Source organism: Pseudorca crassidens, chromosome 3 (genome assembly GCF_039906515.1).
Source record: "Pseudorca crassidens isolate mPseCra1 chromosome 3, mPseCra1.hap1, whole genome shotgun sequence".
NCBI classification, from domain to species: Eukaryota; Metazoa; Chordata; class Mammalia; order Artiodactyla; family Delphinidae; genus Pseudorca; species Pseudorca crassidens.
This window is the reverse complement of record NC_090298.1, coordinates 120,696,234-120,718,813: the sequence shown is the minus strand read 5'-3', so window position 1 is coordinate 120,718,813 and position 22,580 is coordinate 120,696,234. Positions and strand designations below refer to the sequence as shown.

General features: G+C 36.9%; 1 protein-coding gene, 1 non-coding gene and 1 pseudogene across 4 annotated transcripts; all 3 read left to right on the top strand.

Annotated features, from left to right (window-relative positions):
- The first annotated feature begins 2,328 nt into the window (after positions 1-2,328).
- On the top strand, positions 2,329-16,831 carry YIPF5 (Yip1 domain family member 5). Of its 3 annotated transcripts, none has more exons than XM_067732134.1 (6): positions 2,329-2,547; positions 3,066-3,185; positions 11,044-11,216; positions 12,070-12,215; positions 13,988-14,169; positions 15,909-16,831. In XM_067732134.1, exons 2-6 carry the CDS (start codon positions 3,076-3,078, stop codon positions 16,069-16,071), a joined length of 774 nt encoding a protein of 257 aa, XP_067588235.1. In that variant the 5' UTR covers positions 2,329-2,547; positions 3,066-3,075; the 3' UTR covers positions 16,072-16,831. The 3 variants fall into 3 exon arrangements, with proteins under 3 accessions (XP_067588235.1, XP_067588236.1, XP_067588238.1); XM_067732135.1 differs by lacking the exon at positions 2,329-2,547 and adding an exon at positions 2,611-2,763; XM_067732137.1 differs by lacking the exon at positions 2,329-2,547 and having other exon boundaries at positions 3,066-3,181.
- LOC137221827 (low molecular weight phosphotyrosine protein phosphatase pseudogene) lies at positions 3,193-11,037 on the top strand (annotated as a pseudogene).
- A 3,444-nt stretch (positions 16,832-20,275) lies between the features above and the next one.
- On the top strand, positions 20,276-20,379 carry LOC137222822 (U6 spliceosomal RNA). The gene has a single exon (XR_010942613.1). It is a non-coding gene; the product is annotated as a U6 spliceosomal RNA (small nuclear RNA).
- The last annotated feature ends 2,201 nt before the right edge of the window (positions 20,380-22,580 follow it).

The window sequence follows — 22,580 nt, the reverse complement described above, 5'->3', positions numbered from 1 at the left end:
TGAAGCCCGCGTGCCACAACTACTGAGCCCACATGCCACAACTACTGAAGCCCATGTGCTTAGAGCCTGTGCTCCACAACAAGAGAAGCCATCGCAATGAGAAGCCCGTGCACTGCAGTGAAGAGTAGCCCCTGCTCACCGCAACTAGGGAAAGCCTGTGCGCAGCAACAAAAAAGACCCAACGCAGCCAAAATAAATAAATAATTTTTTTAAAAAAAGAGGGTATGTGTGAGCTCTACGATGGAAATACTTACAGTGTTGCTTTAAAAATTATCTTTAAAAGACTTTTTTAAATAAAGCACCATGAGGCACTTGCATATTGAAGTCAAAGTCCCAAGAATAAATATTACATTAGGGTTCAATTTCATTGCCTTTTGAAAATCAGTTATTTCCAAAAGCATCCAGTGTTGTTACAGGTAAATGTCTTCACAAAACAATAATTTATTGTTCAAAGTAAAATAATTGAAATAACAGTTGCAGAATTTGATGAGGAAACTCTTTTCTAAGGGATAAAGGATAATTTGGGGGAAATATAATTGTCATATTTGGGTTATATAATTAATATTCAGGGATAGTGAAAACAGATCTTGGGCACTTACATTGTTTTTACCATAGTTATCAGGTTTCATAGTTATTATGCGTAACTTGACACGATAAGCACACCACTGCCAAACCCCCACTCATTTGGTGCTTGTGGATATAGCTGAAAGTAGGGGAAAAGTACCTATGCTCAAACCATAATTTCCTGGCACAATTCCCTATGACATATTTTAGCATAGAACAGAAGGGAAAGAAGACAGCTCCAAGATATCAAAGCACAATTTCACTGCCATCATAAAAGGAGAGTTTTCTTGTACCTTTGTGAAGAATGTAAAAGTGTTAGTGTGTAGACTAGCGTGATTAAGAGATTAACTATTAAGAGATACTGCTCATGATTAGAATGTTCTTCCCTTTTTTGTTCCAAGTTTAGTGACGACATACTAGGTCCCAGGGAAGGACTGGGCAGCTGCTCCAAACCCACTTTATATTCTATTATCCCTTGACCTGGTTGAGGCTTTCTATTCCTAATAAAGCCAGCTCAATGACTTTAACAGAGGTCAGCACATTTAACAAGTACTCAGTTTCCTTTAATATACTTCTCTGGAGCCTATCATGGGGGGGGGGGGCGGGGGCGTCGTGGCGGGTATAACACCAAAAAAAAAAAAGTTTCCAAAAAGAAAAAGCCTACCTGACTAGCCATGAAATTGACTGATATTCTCAAAATCCCCAAGCGGCTTCTGCAGGATACCAAACAAACAATAAGGAAAATTTAATCATGTAACAATTTTCTTGCTTGGCTTCTCATTTGGGGCAGGGGTTGGAGAGGAAAGAAAATCCAGTAAACAGTAATTGCTTTCAGGAACAGAAGCAGAATTTGAGTAATATCTTTATCTAACAATTCATTCCTAAGCAAGTAATTTTTAATGCTCATATTCTTGTATTCTATTCAAATTTGAGAGTAATATCTCTTTCGGACAGGAAAAAAGGGAAACATCAGAAGAAACAAGAGAGACTAGAATTCTTTCAGTAAGATCACTAAGTAGATGAAGCGATAGATTATTGCATATTTTTGGTAACTAGAAACTCCGCTTCCTAGATAATGAAGCTTAAAGAAAGTACAACCATATAATTTATCAGCCAAACTGGAATATTTCTGAAAATGAAAAGGGGACAAAATTAGTAATTATGTTGGAAAAACAGGCATAACATAGGACAATGGGGCTGTCCCCACCAAATCAGGATATAGTCATTCCACCTAGAATTCTGCAGATTGTACCTACATCAATAAATTCTAAAATTATTTTTAAAAGGTGGTAAGTTAGATAGTTGCATGAGCAATTTCAGAAATTCTTTGATGGAGTAGAAAACCTCAAAGGGTAGCTGCCTGTTCCTCTCTAGCGTACACTCCTTGGTTTTTTGGTTTATGTCCTTTTGCTACTGTTATTTTTGTTTGAAGGCAAGTGTGTTTCTTGCTATCTATTTTATTTTTCCTTGTTTGTTTCATTGGGGGGGGGTGTTTGTATGTGTGTGTGTGTTGAGAGGCTCTTGCACGCTTTCACCCAGACACTCGGTCTACTAAGTAACTCTCGCTCTCAAACAGCAACTAACAATTGCTGCGCCTGCGCCTTTCTGCCTCCACCGCTAACTAAACCGCCGGAAGCTTTTCCCTCTTCCCATTGGCCCGCTGCTGGACTAGTTGGTCGATACTGCGCATGCTCCATATCGTACCCTCGTTCCCCCGCCCCCCAACTCTCTCCATTATACGCCCCGGGCGCAAAGTCGCTAACACGCCTGCGCGAGCGGGCGTGCCCCGGAAGCAGTTCTTTAACCTGCTGACACGTAGCAACGGGGCTAGTACAGGGTCCTTAGTTGAGTTTGGGGGGTTACTGGAGGCTGCCGGAGCTGCCGGAGCTACCGCCGCCACCGCCTCCGCAGCCGCCGCCTCCGCAGCCGCCGCCTCCGCAGCCGCCGCCTCCGCCTCCGCTTCCGCCGCCGCCTCCGCGTTTGGTGAGTGCCCAGTTCCGTGGCTCACTGTTTGGTTTCTCCCCGCACCTGGGCAGCGCGGCTTGTTGCCGCCTCTCGGCACCGCGCCCCGGTCCTTTCGCTCAGACCTTCCCTCCCTTTCGGGCCTTGCTTTGACGAGGCCCGTGCAGGAGTCTGCGCTTTCCTGGCCGGCCCAGGCCTTATTTTGCAGGAGGCTGTCGTGTTGTCAGCTGTCCAGAGGTGAGGAATCATCTTTGTTGTTGTTGATATTTTAGACCCCACGAAACTCCTCCTCCCACGTTCCTGCCCCGAACCCAAGGCATATCAGCTCCTTGAAGTGGAAGTGTCTTCTCGGGCCTCGACTTAGAGTCTAGACATTTTTTTAGCACACTCCACCCCCGACCCATCTTCCAGATGCTGCCCCCCCAAATTTTAGAAGTTATTTACTGCCTTCTGAGGGTATTTGCTTAAGTAAAGTATCAGGACAGAATTCAGGGAGGACCTTGGGCCTAAGCAGTCTTTGCTGTTTCTTTTTATTGCAGATCATTTGCAATGGCAGGCTTTGACAACTTAAACACGGATTTCTACCAGACAAGTTACAGCATCGATGACCAATCACAGCAGTCCTATGATTATGGAGGAAGTGGAGGACCTTATAGCAAGTAACTTTTCAACTTTGCCCGTTTACTTAGTTGAGATTGCATTGAAAGCATGTACCCCGAATGTTTGGTTCTGCCTAAGAGTGAATGTGTGAACATGTTCCGTATCAGGAACGTGACTTTTCATAATCTTTATACCTCCGGAGAGATCTGTGACACTTGTTTGGGTTGGAAGGGATTGCCCTATTTAGGGTTTGGTATCTTATGCACAATTTTCAGGTGCGCCATGAGTGGAAAAATAGATTCTAGAAGAACCTTTTTCTAGTGACAGTATTTGTACATCATTTAAGATACGGATAGAAGTTTTAAGTACCTAGAAGATAGGCTGTTTAGGTCACAAGACGAGTTAAAAATTAAAGTCTTTTGACAGCTTGTTTAGTAGCTAAATCAGTCCAACTTTCAGACTTTATCAACTGTTAACTGAAAGCACTGAGTGACACTATTGAACAGTGTAAGCTCCATACTATGAATCATCAGGTGGTTTTCATAAAGCAGCTGATAATCACTTTTATTACTCCACACACCAAAACTTTATGATCAGTCAGTACACACAAATTGCCGGTTACACACTGAAGTGAGGGGCACTCAAAACCTTTCATCCACGAACTGTTGAAAAAACAAAACCAAAACTCTGTTCTTTTTATAGTTCATGGTGTTTGTGGCAAAACACTTAAAGCTTTTTACCAATCTCCTCTAGGACATCATATTCTTAGTTTCTTAGGTCCTTAAAGTTAATCTTATCAGCCTGCCATCCAGTGAAGGCGTTTCCTATACCAGGCCTACTTAACCTTTTTTAGATAGTCCAGGACCACTTTGAGAATCTTAGGAAAACTGTGGGCCTATTTCTGAGAAATATATGCACGCAAACACCCACAGTAATGTGCATATAATGTCCAGACAGTTCGTGTGTTAGATGTCCATCTATGGACTCTGAATTAAAAACCTAATGAAGATTGTCCTAGGTTGAGGGCATGGAAAGGGTGCGTATCCAAACTGAGAGAAACATTAGTACTAGAATGTGTTTGAATTAATAAATCTGAATGAAAGTGCCCAAGAATTTAAAAAAGCAAAAATCAAATTCAGCCCCACAGTATCATTTGTCTTGTATAGGCCATACTTTTTACAAAACAAAACTCCTTGAATCTGCTTATTTTTTGATACATTCTAAAGCTTCCCCCCGCTCTAAAATTCAACACATTGGACAATGGGAGTGAACATGTAAATAATGCTGTCTGTGAACCACTTTTTTTTTTCTTTTAAATTCTCAGTTACATGCCATTGAAGATTTATCTCTTTTATCAGTTAATTGGGCAGAATTGGAAAAGTCATGTTGAGAAATTTCCACTCATTTATTTACCTAAATATGTGTTTCTTGTGATTGTTCAGTGTATGACAGGGCAGATGAATATAAGATTGGTCAGGGTGCTGCAACAGGGGTTTGGAAAACCTGTCTCTGTATGTGGGCCTGTTTTTAACCAAATGATATTGATGTTTGGACTCAACAGAATTATTCCATTTAGATTGCAGCCTCCTAGCTTTATCTGTCTCTGCCTTTCTTTCCTATGTTTCTTTCTTTCTGTCCATGTTTGCATCTCTTAAAGGTGTGACTTATCTTTTCTTTACACTTAGCATCTCACTTCAGTTCTCCACAGAGCAGAATATCTAAAGATATTCTCTTGCTAACTATTCTCACAATTCCGTTCCAACCAAATCATGTACCACTAAGCATTGCTTCTGTACTAGTGAAAAAGTTTCATTCCAGGTGCTTATATAAACATTACTGCCAGTTAATGAATGTGAGTTTATAGATGATGCTTAGGAAAATAAGAAGCCTAATGTGTTAGCAGTAATGACTGGGTTTCTGAACTTTATAAAAAAAAAAAATTGAACTCCTCTATATGTACCTATATGTATTGTTTCTGCACCCTAGTGACATTTTTATGTCCGTGTCAATTTATCAAATAACGTTTTGTTTGTTACGCCAACTTGGTAACAAGGATCAGCTAACTTTTATCTCTCTATTGATGAAAATCTAGGTTCACATAGCATCTGACTTGGATTGTCTTCAGATTTGACTTGACTTATTATTAGTCCCTAGTTCTACATTTGCCCTATGAAGTCAGCTTTAACATTTTGCATAATTTCCACTCTGGGTACTGTACATTCATACAACAAAAAATAAACCCAAATAGTAAAAGGTCGTTTGATCTCAATCTGTCATATTGGACAGGTTCCACATTGTATTCTAGATATGCCTATAAAATATTTAGTAATACCAATTACATATTTTTTAAAGTCTTGAAAGCTAGTATTTTTTCATCTTCCGAAATAGCTAATAACACCTTTATGGACTATGTAAGGGTTTTGATGAACTTAAGTAGTCAACCCAGTATATTAAGACGCTTTTTGTCTTTGTTGTTGATACTGAGTGCTTCTGAGAGTATTGGTTTACATCTGCTGCTTTTCCTGCTGTAAAAGTGTTGATTTAGACTATAAAGGTCATGTCTACCATGCGGTGTTTTAGTTTAAAACCAACAGGAGTGAGTCAGGAATTTTCCTGAGCAGATCCTGCCAGAAAAGAAAAATTGTAAAATTCCACGGTGTTGTCTTTGTCACCTTATATCCTGAAGAAGGAATGATGGTGCCACCTTTAAAGCTCTTATTGCAGTGTTTCTTTTCCTTACATGAAATTTATGGGTCTGCATCAGTGTTTCTGAAGTGTGGCCTGCAGACCCAGAGGGTTCTTGAGACCTTTCAGGAAGACGTTAAGGTCAAAACTATTTTTGTAAAAATTCTAAGATGTTATATACCTTTATAGGTGTGTTGAGATTTGCACTGATGTTGCAGAAGTAATGACTGGTAGAACTGCTGTTACCCAAATATGAGGCAAGACAATGGCATCAAATTTTTCTAGTAATCGTTGTATTCTTCATCACACACTTGTTGGGGGGGGGGGGTGAGGGGAATCATTTTCACTTAAGGATGCCCTTGATGAAGCTGCAAGAATTATTGTTTTATTAAATGCTGATCTTGACAACACACATTTTTAGAAAAGTCTGTGTGACAAAGTGGGAAACAGTCCTCAAGCACTTCTACTTCATACTGAAGTACAATGATTATCTCTAGGAAAAGCCCGTGTACAATTTGAGTCACAAGTTGATTCAGCCACTTTTTTGTGGAAACCGTTTTTATTGGAAAGAACATCTGACAGACAAACTATGGTTATTCAGACTTGAAAATTTTCTCAAAAATGAGTGAAGTGACCTGTTACTTCAAGGAAAACAATTGACAGTATGTGTGGCCAAAAATCAATTTCAAGTTTTCAGGCAAAAATGAGGATTTTGGAAAACTTGTATCCATCATTGTGAACTTGTCAGCTTCCCAATAATTAACCATTTTCTGATGAGATCAGTGATATTAACAAAGCTGATTTTTAAAAATTTATATATATATTTTATATTAAGTGTGTCAATATTTGGAAGAGCTGCATAATTCATACTAATATTTTCTAAATGAGCAATGCATGGTGTTACAAAATCATACATGAATAATAAAGGATCCAATTAAAGTATAAGACAGATCAGTTTATTCTAATACAACAGAGTTCATTAGCATTGTTTCTATCTCCATGTTGCAAGTTAAATTTAAAAAACTACCACTTTGCTTTGCATTTTGATGTATCAAAAAGAATATTCGCTCTGTGCACGTGGGAAGATGAAGATGGCCGAACAGGTGACCAAGTCAGTGCTGTTCATGTGTCTGGGTAACATCTGTCAATCATCATTGCAGAAGCAGTTTTCAGGAAACTTGTAACAGATCAAAACATTTCAGATACTTGGGTCATTGACAGTGGCGCCGTTTCTGACTGGAACGTGGGCCGGTCACCAGATCCAAGAGCTGTGAGCTGCCTAACAAATCATGGCATTAACACAGCGCATAAAGCAAGACAGGTTACCAAAGAAGACTTTGCCACTTTTGATTATATACTATGTATGGATGAAAACAACCTGAGAGATTTGAATAGGAAAAGTAATCAAGTTGAAAACTGCAGAGTGAAAATTGAACTACTTGGGAGCTACAATCCACAGAAACAACTCATGATTGAAGATCCTTATTATGGTAATGACACTGACTTTGAGACTGTCTACCAGCAGTGTGTGCGGTGCTGCAGAGCCTTCCTGGAGAAGGTTTGCTGACCTGGGTCCAGTCCTGCTGTGGCCCAGGCTCATCCCACAGGCCCGCATTCTCAGTCAGGTGTCACAGTGTCACCATTCCCTAGCCAAGGCTGCAGCCCTTTCTTCAGTTAACTCACTGTTTCTTACCTTAAAAAATAATTGTAGATGGAAATCGGTTGTTGTATTTGGCGGAAGAATAAATAAAAATTTTTGATTTAGACAGTTTATGGGGTAAGTGTTCTTAGACTAGTTGAACCTCCCACTTTGCCCCAATTACAGAAATAGTGGAACAAACAAAATAGTAGAGCAGCAAAATAGAGCATAATGAAGTAAAACATCACTGTAAGGCCTATCAGCATCTGAGCCCATTGGCACTTCAAGAATCTGCACTACCTCTTCCCTCTGTGTGGATGGGGCCCCTGCCCTGCACTCCCTCTTGATGTCAGGGCCTGATGTCCAGTGATGTTGGCAAGAAGTGTTCATATATGCGCAGGGTGCACACTTGTGCATTTACAGGAGAGGAAGGAAGAAGATTTGTGGGATTAATCTTCAGCACCTTCACTCCTTAGTTTGTGTCTGTCTAGTTGATTTCATACGGAAGTCAGCTTAAGTGTTCCGGTTTGAACCACTTTGCCTCTGGAAATGTAATTATGTCTGGGAAGAAGGACACTTGTGTGCTGGTTTACCTTAGGGTCAGTTTGGGGATGGCGTCTGCTTTTACATGCATGTAATTAACCTGAATGTCAAATTTAGATCAGCTTAGGTGGGAAAAAAATAATAAGTGGGAAAAAGTCCTTGTATGTTGGAATGCTTAAATATTGATATGTTAAGTATTCTTTTATCAGTGCTTAGTTTATAGGCAAATATAGGTAATTTCTGTGCACTTGGAGATAGGTGATCTAAAATTCACATGAATATATGTCAGAAAAGACTGTTTTCAAATAAACTGGGGAAATTACAAAAATACAACTAAGGTAAAAAAAAAGAATATTCATGATAATCTGGAAAGGTTATTAAAATACTCTTTTCCAACTACAGGTCTGCAACACTAGATTTTCTTCAAATACTTCAACTAAAACAGTATATCACAACAGAATGAGTGCAGAAGCAGATATAAGAATTTGCAGCTGTCTTATATGAAGCCAGACATTAATGAGATTGTCAAAAATAGAATACAGTGCCACTTTTCTCAGTAATTTTTTTAAATAATTTTTTCATAAAAATGTTTATGCTAACATGTAATGGATTTATTGTTACTTTAAATGAATTAATAAGTATTTAAACATTTCTGTTTTAATTTCTAAAATAATAAATATTGATAGATATAACCCACATAAAAAATTTTAGGAGTTCTCAATAAATTTTAAGAGTATAATGGGTTCTAAGATCAAAGACTTTGAGAACCACAGGTTTATGTCATTCTTGTTTTTTCTGTTGCATACACATTGATATTCTCTCTCTTGCTCTCTTTGGAGAGAGAGAGTATAAAATGCAATTTGTTTATGCAGATTGTAGAAACCTCCATATGGAGCTTTTCTAGCTCTTTCATAAACTCCAAGGTGGGTTTATGATGCATCCTAACAGAGATCAACACAATAGCATATTTTACTAAATCAGAAAATGTGAGTTCTTGTCCTAATTCAACCAGCTAGCCCTGTGGAAACTCCGTGTGTGTGTGTGTGTGTGTGTGTGTGTGTGTGTGTGTGTGTGTGTGTGTGAGTGAGAGAGAGAGAGAGAGAGAGAGAGAGAATAGTAATCAAGATCCTTGCATACCAGAATGACTGGGGAAATGCATGTATAGAAAAGGATATTATGGCTGTCTCTGTCAGGTAGGATTTGAGGGTAATTTTTTACTACAGTTGTTATAAGAGCTGGCTATTGGAATTGAAAAGTCTAGTTTTGAATCCTGGCACCACCATGGACAAATCATTTTAACCCAAATATGTTTCCACATTTTTGTAATGGAGAGGATGATAAAATTGACCTCCTAAAGAATTGTAGAGAGAATAATGTGAGATAATTCACATTAAAGACTTAAAACAGTGTTTTACATGGTAATATTCAAAAGGCTATTATTTATGTTTTTGGAAATTTTCAGTAGTTAATATATACCCATGTATTACATATGACATTTTAGAATTAATGAATTTCAACAAATAATAAATATACAGGATTTTTAAAGGTGCAAAGGTACAAAAGTTTATAACCTGAAAATTAAGTCTTTTACTTCTCCTGTCTCTGGGTCCCTTTACCTATATAATGGTGTATATAATGTACGTGTGTATATATATACACACATGCACATAGATATGCATACATATTCTAAAAAGCATAGTCACAGTGGGTGCATATGGTATATACTATTCTGAATATTAGATTTTTTCTTCCCCACTGAATATTTCTTGATTATCATTTCTTAACAAGTACAGACAAAACTGCCTCACACCTTTAAAAAGGTGCAGAGTAGTCTGTGCCTATATCACAGTGTAGTTACCGATAGCTGTTTATATTTTGTTTTGGTTTCTACTTTTTGCTATTAAAATAATGCTGTAGCGAATTCTATATTTTATAGCTAGAAAAATAAATAGTATTTTTTTAAGCATGTATTGGACTAGCGTGGTAAGTCATGAGAATGAGAGCTATGTGTAGTTGAACCTTCATCTTTGATTTGCTTTTAATCAAGATGTTCAGTTAATTTAAAATTAGATTTAATTTTAAAATCTCAATAATGAGGTCATTAGATTTTTTATATTTTTCAAAAGGGAATTAAAAATTTTTAAAGATAATTAGACTAAAAGATCTCTAAGCCTTCTCAGCTCTCATTTTTAAAGTAGCTTACTTTTACAATAGTTACTTTACTTCTTTATTTCTTACCATTGATAGCTAAGTCATATTTTTCTGGAACATAGTAAAACAGGTCTTTAAAAGATATTGCTTCAATATCCTTCTGTTCCCTGTTGTTTTCATCACTAAAAAAGCCATGGTAAGGTTTCCTTCTAAAATGCAAGATTTGTTATAGTACATAGCAAAGGAGACAATAGGTATACAATTACTTTGAAAAATTAAAAGCACTATTTAGATGCAAGGTGTGCTAATAATGTTTGTATATTCAGAAAGCTTTCACAAAAAAAGAAGCTTGATTTTTTTCCACTTTTTGAAATTGATGGTTGTTCTTAAAGAGATTTACCCACTTGCAAAAAATAACATACTACAGAGAAGAAAGAAGAATGATTTTATACTCATTCATTCTCATGGAGAGATCTGAGTTACAGTGGAAAATTAACGTAACGTGCAGTACGAAGTCTGTCATCCTGAGTTTTTATTCATAGTCTTGGGCATAAATTTTATTTCACAGCTATCTTTATGTATGCTCACTAAAGGGGAAAGTACAAGAAAACGTTTACGTTTTCATTTGTTGACCTCCTGATGTTTAAAAACTTAATAGTTTGTGAAATGCTTAAGCACTGCATAAGTGAGTTTTAACATCATCAGGAAAATTCTCTATAAAATACAGACAACTTATTGTAGATAATCAGCTTGATCTTAGTAATTAATTTCAACCACCGTTTATAAAAACTGGCAAAGAGATATCCTGGGAATTGCATGACTAAGATTTTCTGCCTGTTGGGAATATCAGTTTGGGGCGTTGACATAATTCTGAGAAATGTAACTTACTTTTATTGTAGACAGTATGCTGGCTATGACTACTCGCACCAAGGCCGGTTTGTCCCTCCAGACATGGTGCAGCCACAACAGCCGTACACCGGGCAGATTTTCCAGCCAGCTCAGGCGTATACTCCAACTACGCCTCAGCCATTATATGGAAACAACTTTGAGGACGAGCCACCTTTATTAGAAGGTACGATTGGTTGCAACACTTGATAGTACTCTATAGTACCCAGCTGGTCAGTGAAAATAAATCTTAGTTTGCAGAAGTTACCCTTTTCTTTGAAAGAATAATACTGTTGAAAACAGTTTTCTACTAAAGTGACTCATTTTGAACAGAGTGTATATGAAACCACATTGAGCCAGGAGGACCAGATTTTTAATAGATCTTTATAAAGTGATAATAAAGTATGTCAGTATATGAGCAGAGTAACTTTTACTTCAGATTATTATTGAAATTCTATCAGTGGAAGAAATGAGAGGAAATAGCGTGGTATTGATTATTCTGCACGGAAATAAGCTGACAGAGCTAGTAACATCACTGAAAAGTATGGTGTTTTTCAAATTGTATCCCGAAACACAAAATGCAGTAGTTCTAAAGTGTTTCTTGTTTTTTGATCAGCTACGCTTTGAAAGTCTAGTGAAAGCTATGCATACTCTCCTCAGAAAAAGGCACACACATGCAGAGAGACGTAGTTTTGTATACATTTTCACAGGAACTCCAGTGTTCCTGAAGCCTCAGGTATAGAGTCCCTTACTGTTAACACTGTCCATATATTCTTTGCTATGCAGACATAGCAGAGTGTCTGTTTCATCATGTCCATACCTGTTTCTAACATCAGACCAGAAATTGGATATTTGTGGAATAACCACCATAATCAGTAAAGACTGATATTGAGGACTCACCAAAATAATATCATCTGATATTGCTAGATCACTCCTTTGATATTGGTGGTTTCATTTTTTCTCCTGTTAGAACATAGATTCTGGTAAACCAAAAGTATATCACAAATCCTGATTGACTTCCTTATTTTCTTTTTCTTTAGAATTAGGTATCAATTTTGATCACATCTGGCAAAAAACACTCACAGTGTTACACCCATTAAAAGTAGCAGATGGCAGCATCATGAATGAGACTGACTTGGCAGGACCAATGGTTTTTTGCCTTGCTTTTGGAGCCACATTGTTACTGGTAAGATGTTAGTTGCAACTCTCAGTGTGAGATTAAATGTTCCACCAAGAGCCTTTATTGAGACTCTGCTTATACAGTCAAGTCTTTGATGTGTCTTAAATAGTATTGAGTTGTTTGAATTTGTACCTGTTCATTACTTCTCCACTGATAATAGATATAGTGTATTTAGAAATCATTTCTTGTTTCACTAAGTGCTTCAGTTATTAGGGAAAAAATATTAATAAATATCGTATGGCTTTAGTCTCTCATCAAAATTCCTTCCTTTCAAAAACTGACAAAACTTTTAGCTTATTGCTATTTTTTAAAATTTCATCATTAGGTGGTGTTTTGTTGTAGCAATGCTGGTCTTCTATATATTATTTTAACATTTAATGAATTGAAACATTAAAGGCAACAGGTTTTAGTCCCTATCTCCCATCTCCCTAAGAATGTTAAAGCATATTGAAAATGAAAAGTTGTAAAGATAATCATTACTGTTTGTTTTATTTTATGTCATTTCTGAATTAGAAGAGGTAAATGACATAATGGATCGAAGATGGACTTTTTAGTCAGAAAAACTGGGCGTGAACTCAGTGCTCCTACTCTACCCTTGAGCAAAGTCATTTCATCCTTCACCTCCCTCTCATAGATAATACTATGCTTCCCACCTAACAAGTTTGTTTTGGAGATTAAGCAAGACAGGTTATGTGAGGATACTTTGAAAAGTTTAAAGCACTGTATAAGTATAAGGTTTTATTATTACTATATGAGTGCGTTAGTGAACTCAGCTGAGCCCTTTTAAACTTCTGCACTCTTACTCAGGTATTTACAAACAAATATTGATTCTAACAAAAATCCCAAGTATTTTGCTATTTAATGTAATCTGTGGAGACATTCTCCCAATTGAGTTTTATATGTCAAACATCTGACAAACCAGGAACTTTTTAAAGGCTTCTCTGTGGACTGATTTTAGTGATAGCATACCCTGAATACAATGTTTGTTCACATAGCTGGACTAAGAATACTAACTACAATTAAGCTAACATTCACTGCCCTAAGACTGTTCAGTGCTGTCTTTTATAAGAGCAGAATCTTTAAGGTTTGTGTTTGTTTGTTTGTTTGTCAGAGAACTGTATAAAGCAACCAACAATTTGGAAAAACAAAGAAGAAAATATATTCCATTATATTCCTCTTGCCCAGTTATTAACCACTTTTCTTTTCTCCTCCCCTCCTCACAGAACCCTGGCTTCCTGCTTATCTTGGCTTCCTTTCTCCTAATTCCTCTAACACCCATGTAAAGTGAATAATGAGATTATTTCTGCTGTTAAAAAGATTATAGCTACATCTGCCAATGAGAATAAATTGCTTCAGGGCAATTTTGATGGAATTTGGGTACTTTCAAGTGATACTAGTTACTATCCAAACATCTGAATGGCTTTCCATCTTGTCTCTGTAGTTTATTTGCTTAAAATCAGCCAGATTTATTTTTAGAAATCTACTACTTTAGGTGATCATACCATGATTTTATATCTTTGTTGAATTCTATGCCAAGCTCAAATGGTAACTAGAAAATGAAAAACAATATCTGTGTGTTGGGAGGTGGATATTTTAAACTTCTTAAGAAGGATATAAAAGCCAGTCTGCTCACTGTTTTACTTCTCCGTATAAAGAATAGGTACCTTTGTGGATTTTAATGCTCACAAGTTGTATATCTTCTGTGAGTGCCATTTCAGGTGAAAGAAGCCAAAAATAACTATTTTGCCCTTAACCTGTAATCTTTTCTTTACCCATAGGCTGGCAAAATCCAGTTTGGCTATGTATATGGGATCAGTGCAATTGGATGCCTAGGAATGTTTTGTTTATTAAACTTAATGAGTATGACTGGTGTTTCCTTCGGTTGTGTGGCAAGTGTCCTTGGATATTGTCTTCTTCCCATGATCCTGCTTTCCAGCTTTGCAGTGATATTTTCTTTGCAGTAAGTGCTGGTCTTTATTTTGGGGGTTGATTGACTAATTCTGTGTAATAGGATTTACGTCACCATCAGTTTGAGATAAATCACTGATTCAACAACATATTAGATAGTGCCTCTTATATGTGAGGACTGTGTTTTATATTTCTCAGTGATGAATAATGGAAGTGAGAATAAGTTTAAAAATCTTTTATACCATCTCTCTTTTACCTATGATAAAGAATTTAGTTTTTTGTGTACTTAGCAGTGTCCATAAACAAATTGAACAGTGGTGATTGTTAACTTAAATACTGCATGGAAAAGGTCAAGTTGTTTAGAATTATACTTACCCTCTCTTTGGGGGTATATACCATATACCATATGGTATATCTTTATACCATATCTGACTTCTTAAAGATATCGGGCAGGGCTTCCCTGGTGGCGCAGTGGTTGAGAGTCCGCCTGCCGATGCAGGGGACACGGGTTCGTGCCCCAGTCCGGGAAGATGCCACATGCTGCGGAGCGGCTGGGCCTGTGAGCCATGGCCGCTGAGCCTGTGCATCCGGAGCCTGTGCTCCACAAAGGGAGAGGCCACAAACAGTGAGAGGCCTGTGTACGACAAAAAAAAAAAAAAAAAAAAGATATCGGGCATATGCTAAGTGGATGAATAATAAACACATATTCTCTCTTCAGCAGCTTTTTAACTAAAAATGGAGCATTCTTTTTATGGAAGAGGCTGTTACAAGCCTACCGTGTTGTCAGATGTACACAGCTTTAAATATGTGTTATTTTAAAATAATATTTTAGGTAAGGTTAAAAATAAAGGTATAGGGCTTCCCTGGTGGTGCCGTGGTTGGGAGTCCGCCTGCCGACGCAGGGGACGCGGGTTTGTGCCCCAGTCCAGGAAGATCTCACATGCCGCGGAGCGGCTGGGCCCGTGAGCCATGGCCGCTGAGCCTGCGCGTCTGGAGCCTGTGCTCCGCAGTGGGAGAGGCCACAACGGTGGGAGGCCTGCGTACCGAAAAAAATTAAAAAAACTTAAAAATAAAATTAAAAATAAAGGTATAAGTACAGCTAATAAAATTACTTCTCATGGCCAGTGCACAGATGCTCTCTCAACAGTTCAAGCTCCTCCTTGTGGCTAGTGCTGGACGACCAAAGATTGAGCTTTGTTACACTTTGAAAATGAAAGTTTAGGAGAAGAGTATATATCACCTATTTGGTAGTAGAGATTTGGCAGGATGATGGCCTCACAGTGTCCCTGCTTCACTCTTCTCATTTGTTAAGATCGATACATTTACATTCAAATTTTACACACAGTATTTTCTACTGAAACAGCGTTTTCCCACCGGAGTTAGTTTTGCAACCGGGGGACACTTGGCAATGTCTGGAGACAATTTCAGTTGTGAAAAACTGTGGGAGGCATGGATGCTCCTGGTATTTTATGGCTGGAGGCCAGGATGCTGCAGTAACTTCCTAACGATGGACAGATACACCCCCACAGCAAAAGCGCATCCACCCCAAATGTCAGTGCTGCCAAGGCTGAGAAATTGTGCTTGATTAAGGAGCAAGATGTGTTATAGATGAGCTTTTTATCACATGAAATAATGGAATTCACTGTGAGGTACATTTCAGTATTTGAAAAACATCTTGATTATTTCTGCGGATATCTACATGTGGATTTTTAAGTGCTTTTTTAAAACTTATGTAACTAATCTCATCTACTGTTTCTCTCCCCTCGCCCTGTTTTTCCTTGTCGGCTACAGAGGAATGGTAGGAATCATTCTCACTGCTGGAATTATTGGATGGTGTAGTTTTTCTGCTTCCAAAATTTTTATTTCTGCATTAGCCATGGAAGGACAGCAACTTCTAGTAGCATATCCTTGTGCTTTGCTATACGGAATCTTTGCCCTAATTTCTGTTTTTTGAACTGAATTTATCTCGGATGTGGACATCATTGGGCCAAATAGCAAAAAGGACTTTGAACTCTTAAGTTGGACCAGCAAAGTGCTACAGTACAACTCTCGTGCAGATCTGATGTTTGACTCTTGGAGCAATGGAAGTAAATACGTATCTTTTGTTCATTTTTATAGAACTTTTGAATACTATATTGGATTTACCTGCAGTATGACTAGGTTTAAATGTTTGTGCTAATACAAATAAGAAGTGCTATTTCTTTCGTGTTCCTGCAGCCTTAGAAAAACAGCTCTTCTCCTTGCTAACATAATGTTTTTGATGGATTTTTATCAACTGTGGGAAACTAAGACTTATTGGAGAAATATTTTCCAAGGAGTTAGGAAATAAAAATTACCTGTATTCTCAAGTCAGGTGCAGTTGAAGCAAAAAAGTGATCCCAATGTAAAGTTTTATGAGTTTGCACTTCAAAAGTTTGACAGTCCTCTAAATTATCTCATGGAATTTTAGCTAAATTCAGCGATACAAGTAGTTCACAGTCTACCTTATTGTAGATGTGAAATGTGAACATCTCTTCAGATACTAGCATTAACTAAACCACAGTGACCTAGACTCTGCATTAATGCTCATAATTTGATCTCCATGTTTCCCAGGAAAAAGAAAATCACTAACCTTTTTTGCGAAGAATATTTAAAATGTCACAGTTTCAGTATTGCAGTTTCAATGTAAAGTACGTTTGATGCTTATTAATTAAAATTTTCCCAGTTGATTTAAAGTGTGTTGTTGAGTTTACTTTTGCTAACCCACTGTTCTCGATGTTCCATTTTCTTTAACTAGGGTCTGGTTTTAACTTGTATTCCCAATTTATTTTAAGCTTTAAGAATAGTGGTCATCTAGTATAGAATCAAAAAATGAGATTAAACAAAAAGTAGTTTGCTTTGAGTTACATTATTTCCTTGTGTTGAATTTATTTGGTTAATATTGTCATGTTCTCTTGTCAGAAAGTCTGTAAGAAAATACCATATCTTGATGATTGGCTTTTTCTGGAGCCAGATTCTGATTTTGGACAAAGCTCAGTTATGAGAAAGATGCCATACTGGGAGGGAAAATGTTGCTTTTTTTTTTTTTTTTTTTTTTTAAGAGGAGGCTTTCAGACTAAATAAAAAGAAATGCCACGCTGACATATTCATGGTTCTTTTTTAGAGCTAGTGTTCAACCATAAAAGGTTAAAATAATAAAACATACTTCTTACAAGAAGATCATGATTTCTGATCTCTGGAATTACATAAATTTGTTTTCCTTCATTAATATTTAATCTTCTGGAGGAACGTACTCACTAGTAATTAGCTATTGGCTGGGTTTTTAAACTTACCAAATTGTTTTAGAATATTTTTTATTATAATCCTTGGATAGTATCTTTTTTGCCTTTTTCAATTCATTTTATAAGTGTAAACAGTTCTTCCTAAGGTAAATGTAATGGGTGCCTTCTGTTAATATCCAGTTCTTCCTAATGAAAAGGGTAGATAATGCTTTGGGAATTAAAATCTCCCTCGGTTAGTTAGACTTAAGACCATTAATCTTCAGCTAAATTCCCCAAATGGATCAAACTGTTTTCTTATTTTTTTGCCTCCACCCCCAACAAAATAATTTTTAGTTTAAATCAAAAATGTAGAGATTTTTGTTGTTAGTTGTCTTTTATTTAACCCCAAAATGATTAGTTGCAAAACTATTTTATATTCTGTCAGAATAGGTATACAGTGGAATTGCCTTTGATATGAGTTCTCAAGTTTGCTTGTTTACATGAAGAGTCATGCGTGACCAAAATTTCTCTTTTATAAAACTCTCTCATCAAAAATACAGTATATGTAGCCATATTTGTGCATACTTTAAAAACGGACATAACTGTGTCTCAGAAATACGATGTGGTAATGTTTTTCTCTAGCATCGGAATAGCTTTCTGCTGCTTCAGCTAAGTACCAGGAAGAGCATATGGTTTGCTTTTAGGTCCATTTTATACCCAAACCATGGATGTACCTTTAAGTACTGAAGATGCTCTCAGCATCACTAAAAGCTTAACCCAGTGACTGTCTCTGAGTAAACTCTTTGTGAGTGGATTTTTCAGGTTCACTCACTCAAGCGAGTGTGTTTATGCAAGCATGTATGCCAAAGACATGCAGTTGATTTTACATACAGTATAAACGTATATTTTACAACTTTGCTGTAATACGTTTACCAATGGGTGTTTTCAAGAGCTGTATAAGAAAGCTTATAGAAATAGGCATTCTTTTGCCAGATAAAGTTATGCAGATAATGAAAAATTCTGTAAATCTTTAAACACTGTCCTTACATACTGGTCATCCAATCAAAGAGAATTTTTTAAAATGTATCTAATGATTTGACTTGGGGTGGGATCTAAGTACTATGCATATGACATTTTGCAACTATAATAGGCATTGCTCAACTCATATATTCCAAAACTAAGTGAGGACAGTTATCTCTGTAATGTTATAGGATACTCAGACCCAGTCATGAAGAATTATGGGAAATCAAGATGATATTTGGAGATCTGCCTGTTGTCATATAGAGCATATCTAATGTAATGACTTGAACAATTTGCTTAACTTGCCGTGTGGGAGAAAAAATTATATATGACACAGTGCTTAGCCTGTTGTAAAGTTGTGCCAAAAGTTTTCCAAAAAAACGTAACTCGGTGTAGATCATCACATGAAGAGTACTTACCAAAGAACAGCACTGGGCCTTCCTTCAAGACTTTAGCTAGAGCAAGCTTCCTACCCAAACAGTAGCCCCAAGTGAAATCTGTCCTCACAAAGTATCCACTGATTCATTCTGTAGTGTCAAATTCCAAATCACCAAATGAACTCAATTATTGTAGATCTCAGTTTATTTGGAAATGAAAGCTAAAGTTATTCCTCAAGCAATGTATTTGTATCTTAATAATATGCTTGTTTTCAAAGTAACTTTAAGAATGAAGCATTTAGTAGTAGGCAAAAACACAAGTACTTTTTTAGTCACAGTAGTTAATGAGAGTTTCTTGTTTTCTTTTTAGGATGTATTTAGGATTTGGGGGAAGGAGTGGCAATAACAAGATGATCAGGGTCTATTGGAAATGCCCTAAGGAAAAATTGGTTCATGTGCTTTAATGAGTAGATAAGTATGATCTGTCATTAGCTTGTCAAGCATACAGTGTTGACTTTCAAACATCTTAAAACCTGTCCTCACCACTTTCTCCACAATCTAGGCTGTTATTAGTTGACACCACCAATGAAGAAATCACTGACTTTTAATCAGTTCTACTTCTGCCACCATCCAAATTATTGAAGTTTGAATTTTAGTGCATTAGTAGTAGTACTTGAATTTCAATAAGTTACTTTGTTCATGAATAAATACCCAGTTTGTAACTGGGCAGTACGTAAAAACAAACATTAAATATTAAATTACTGATTTCTAGAGATTGGCAGATTACCTAGTCAAGTGTTTTATATTATTCTATTCTATTATCTTGGAATGGTGACCATAAAACCTGAAGAATGAAGTCAAGACAGTGTGTAGTTCTGACTTTTGCATCACAGATAGGAATATTTCTTCCTGTGCATGAAGTTCCTAGTCTAGTTAATAAAGAACATTACCTGCTGATGGAGCACAATGTCCTGTGTTTGTGCAAATAAATTAAAAAGATTACGTACGCAAATGAGGACTAATTAAATACAGAGTTCTCCTAATTTAAAAGCACAAATACTTCCTTGAGCACATTAGGTTCTAAAAATCGAATATTACATTTTTCATGAGTTTTATTAGGCTTACCTTGCATATATAATTTTTTTTTTTTTTTCTGAAACTACCACTAAATATGGTGATAGCTTGTAGGGTGATGAATTACGTATTAAGGCGTTATAATCGCTTTTCAACACTTGCAGCACAAAAGAAATTTTAAATATGAGAAAACAAAGGAAGTACTCATAAACATTTAAGATGCTTGTAAATTTATACCTAGTTGGCCTACTCTGATTCTCTTAAAAATAGAGAAAACAACATGGTTATTTCATTTTTTTCCCCAGGTAATTACAGTTCAAACGAATGTCTTTGTAAAATTTAATGACACATTTGCTTGTAGGTTTCAGTTTTGTGATTTTTGATATTATAGGACTTGGTAGCGTCTTTTCTCTAGGCAGTCAATGATCCTAAAAGCCCTATTATTTTAGTGCTTGCTTCGGCAGCACATATACTAAAATTGGAGCGATACAGAGATTACCGTGGCCCCTGCACAAGGATGACACACAAATTCGTGAAGCGTTCCATATTTTTAAGAGCTAAATGTAAGGCCAGACGCTACAAAACTCTTAGAGGAAAACATAGGCAGAACACTCTGTGACATAAATCACAGCAAGATCCTTTTTGACCCACCTCCTAGAGAAATGGAAATAAAAACAAAATAAACAAATGGGACCTAATGAAACTTAAAAGCCTTTGCACAGCAAAGGAAACCATTAACAAGACCAAAGACAACCCTCAGAATGGGAGAAAATATTTGCAAATGAAGCAACTGACAAAGGATTAATCTCCAAAATTTACAAGCAGCTCATGCAGCTCAGTATCAAAAAAACAAACAACCCACTCCAAAACTGGGCAGAAGACCTAAATAGATATTTCTCCAAAGAAGATATACAGATTGCCAACAAACACATGAAAGGATGCTCAATACCACTAATCATTAGAGAAATGCAAATCAAAACTACAATGAGGTATCACCTCACACCGGTCAGAATGGCCATCATCAAAAAATCTACAAACAATAAATGCTGGAGAGGGTGTGGAGAAAAGGGAACCCTCTTGCACTGTTGGTGGGAATGTAAATTGATACAGCCAGTATGGAGAACAGTATGGAGGTTCCTTAAAAAACTAAAAATAGAACTACCATAGGACCCAGCAATCCCACTACTGGGCATATACCCTGAGAAAACCATAATTCAAAAAGAGTCATATACCACAATGTTCATTGGAGCTATATTTACAATAGCTAGCACCTGGAAGTAACCTAAGTGTCCATCGACAGATGAATGGATAAAGAAGATGTGGCACATATATACAATGGAATATTACTCAGTCATAAAAAGAAACAAAATTGAGTTATTTGAAGTGAGGTGGATGGACCTAGAGTCTGTTATACAGAGTGAAGTAAGAAAAAGAAAAGCAAATACTGTATACTAACACATATATATGGAATCTGAAAAAAAAAATGGTTTTGAAGAACCTAGGGGCAGGACAGGAATGAAGATGCAGACATAGAGAATGGACTTGAGGACACAGGGAGGGGGAAGGATAAGCTGGGACGAAGTGAGAGAGTGGCATGGACATACATACACTACCAAATGTAAAATAGATAGCTAGTGGGAAGCAGCCACATAGCACAGGGAGATCAGCTCAGTGCTTTGTGTCCACCTAGAGGGGTGGGATAGGGAGGGTGGGAGGCAGATGCAAGAGGGAGGAGATATGGGGATATATGCATATGTATAGCTGACTCATTTTGTTATACCGCAGAAACTAACACACCACTGTAAAGCAATTATACTCCAATAAAGATGTTAAAAAATATAAAAGCCCTATTTTAATTTTCAAAATGGGAATGTTTTTATTTCCTTTTATGATTACATATCGTTATAGTAAAAAGTAGTATTTCTCTTCAGCAGTAAATAGGAATGTATTATTGATAAGGTGTTTCAACGTGGATGACCCTTGAAAAGATGCTAAGTAAAAAAGCCAGTTGTGAAAGACCACATATCAATTGATTCCATTTATATGAATTTCTGGGAAAGACAAATCTCTAGCGATAAATCAGTAATTGCCTGGAGGTGAAGTGGGGATTCACTGCAAATGGGCAGGATGGAACTTCTTGAGCGCTGATGGTCGTGCAACTGTACGTTTATTAAAATCATTAAAGTGTACGCTTAAAATGAGTAGATTTCATGATATGTAAATTATGTCAAAAATTCTTTTAAGGCATGGGGAGAGAATGGGAGGAAGAACAAACTGCTGGAACATCTGTATTTTTAGAGTTCAAGAGAAGAGTTTTAGGATGGACTTTAATAGAGGGAAAAACAATATAGTACTTTTGCCCAGAGAAAACAAAATGAAGTAAAACTGCCCTCGCCTCAGATTTCACCCCCCACATAAGTCCCTTCAAATAGATTGGTGTGCATTTTATCAGACCATACACACAGGTTCCCTCTTCCCCTCCCCCTTTCCCCCAGTGGCTCCTATACATACGAATACACACATACATGTGCCTTGTTTTAGAATTAAAATTCATAAAACATAAAATTTATTTTAACAAATTTATAAAGTGTACAGTTCAGTTGCTTTAGTGTATTCACGATGTTGTACAAGTGTCATTACTATCTAATTTCAGAATATTTCCATCACCCCTAGAAGACACCCTATACCTCTCAATTCCCCACCTCCCAGACCCTGGCAACTGCTATCTGTTTTCCGTCTCTGGATTTGCTTAT

Excerpts from the sequence above, each read along its gene's own strand:
- YIPF5 (XM_067732134.1), top strand. The coding sequence starts at position 3,076 with ATGGCAGGCTTTGACAACTTAAACACGGATTTCTACCAGACAAGTTAC. Across the intron at positions 3,186-11,043 it reads AGTGGAGGACCTTATAGCAA|ACAGTATGCTGGCTATGACT; the intron begins GTAACTTTTCAA and ends CTTTTATTGTAG. Across the intron at positions 14,170-15,908 it reads GCAGTGATATTTTCTTTGCA|AGGAATGGTAGGAATCATTC; the intron begins GTAAGTGCTGGT and ends TGTCGGCTACAG.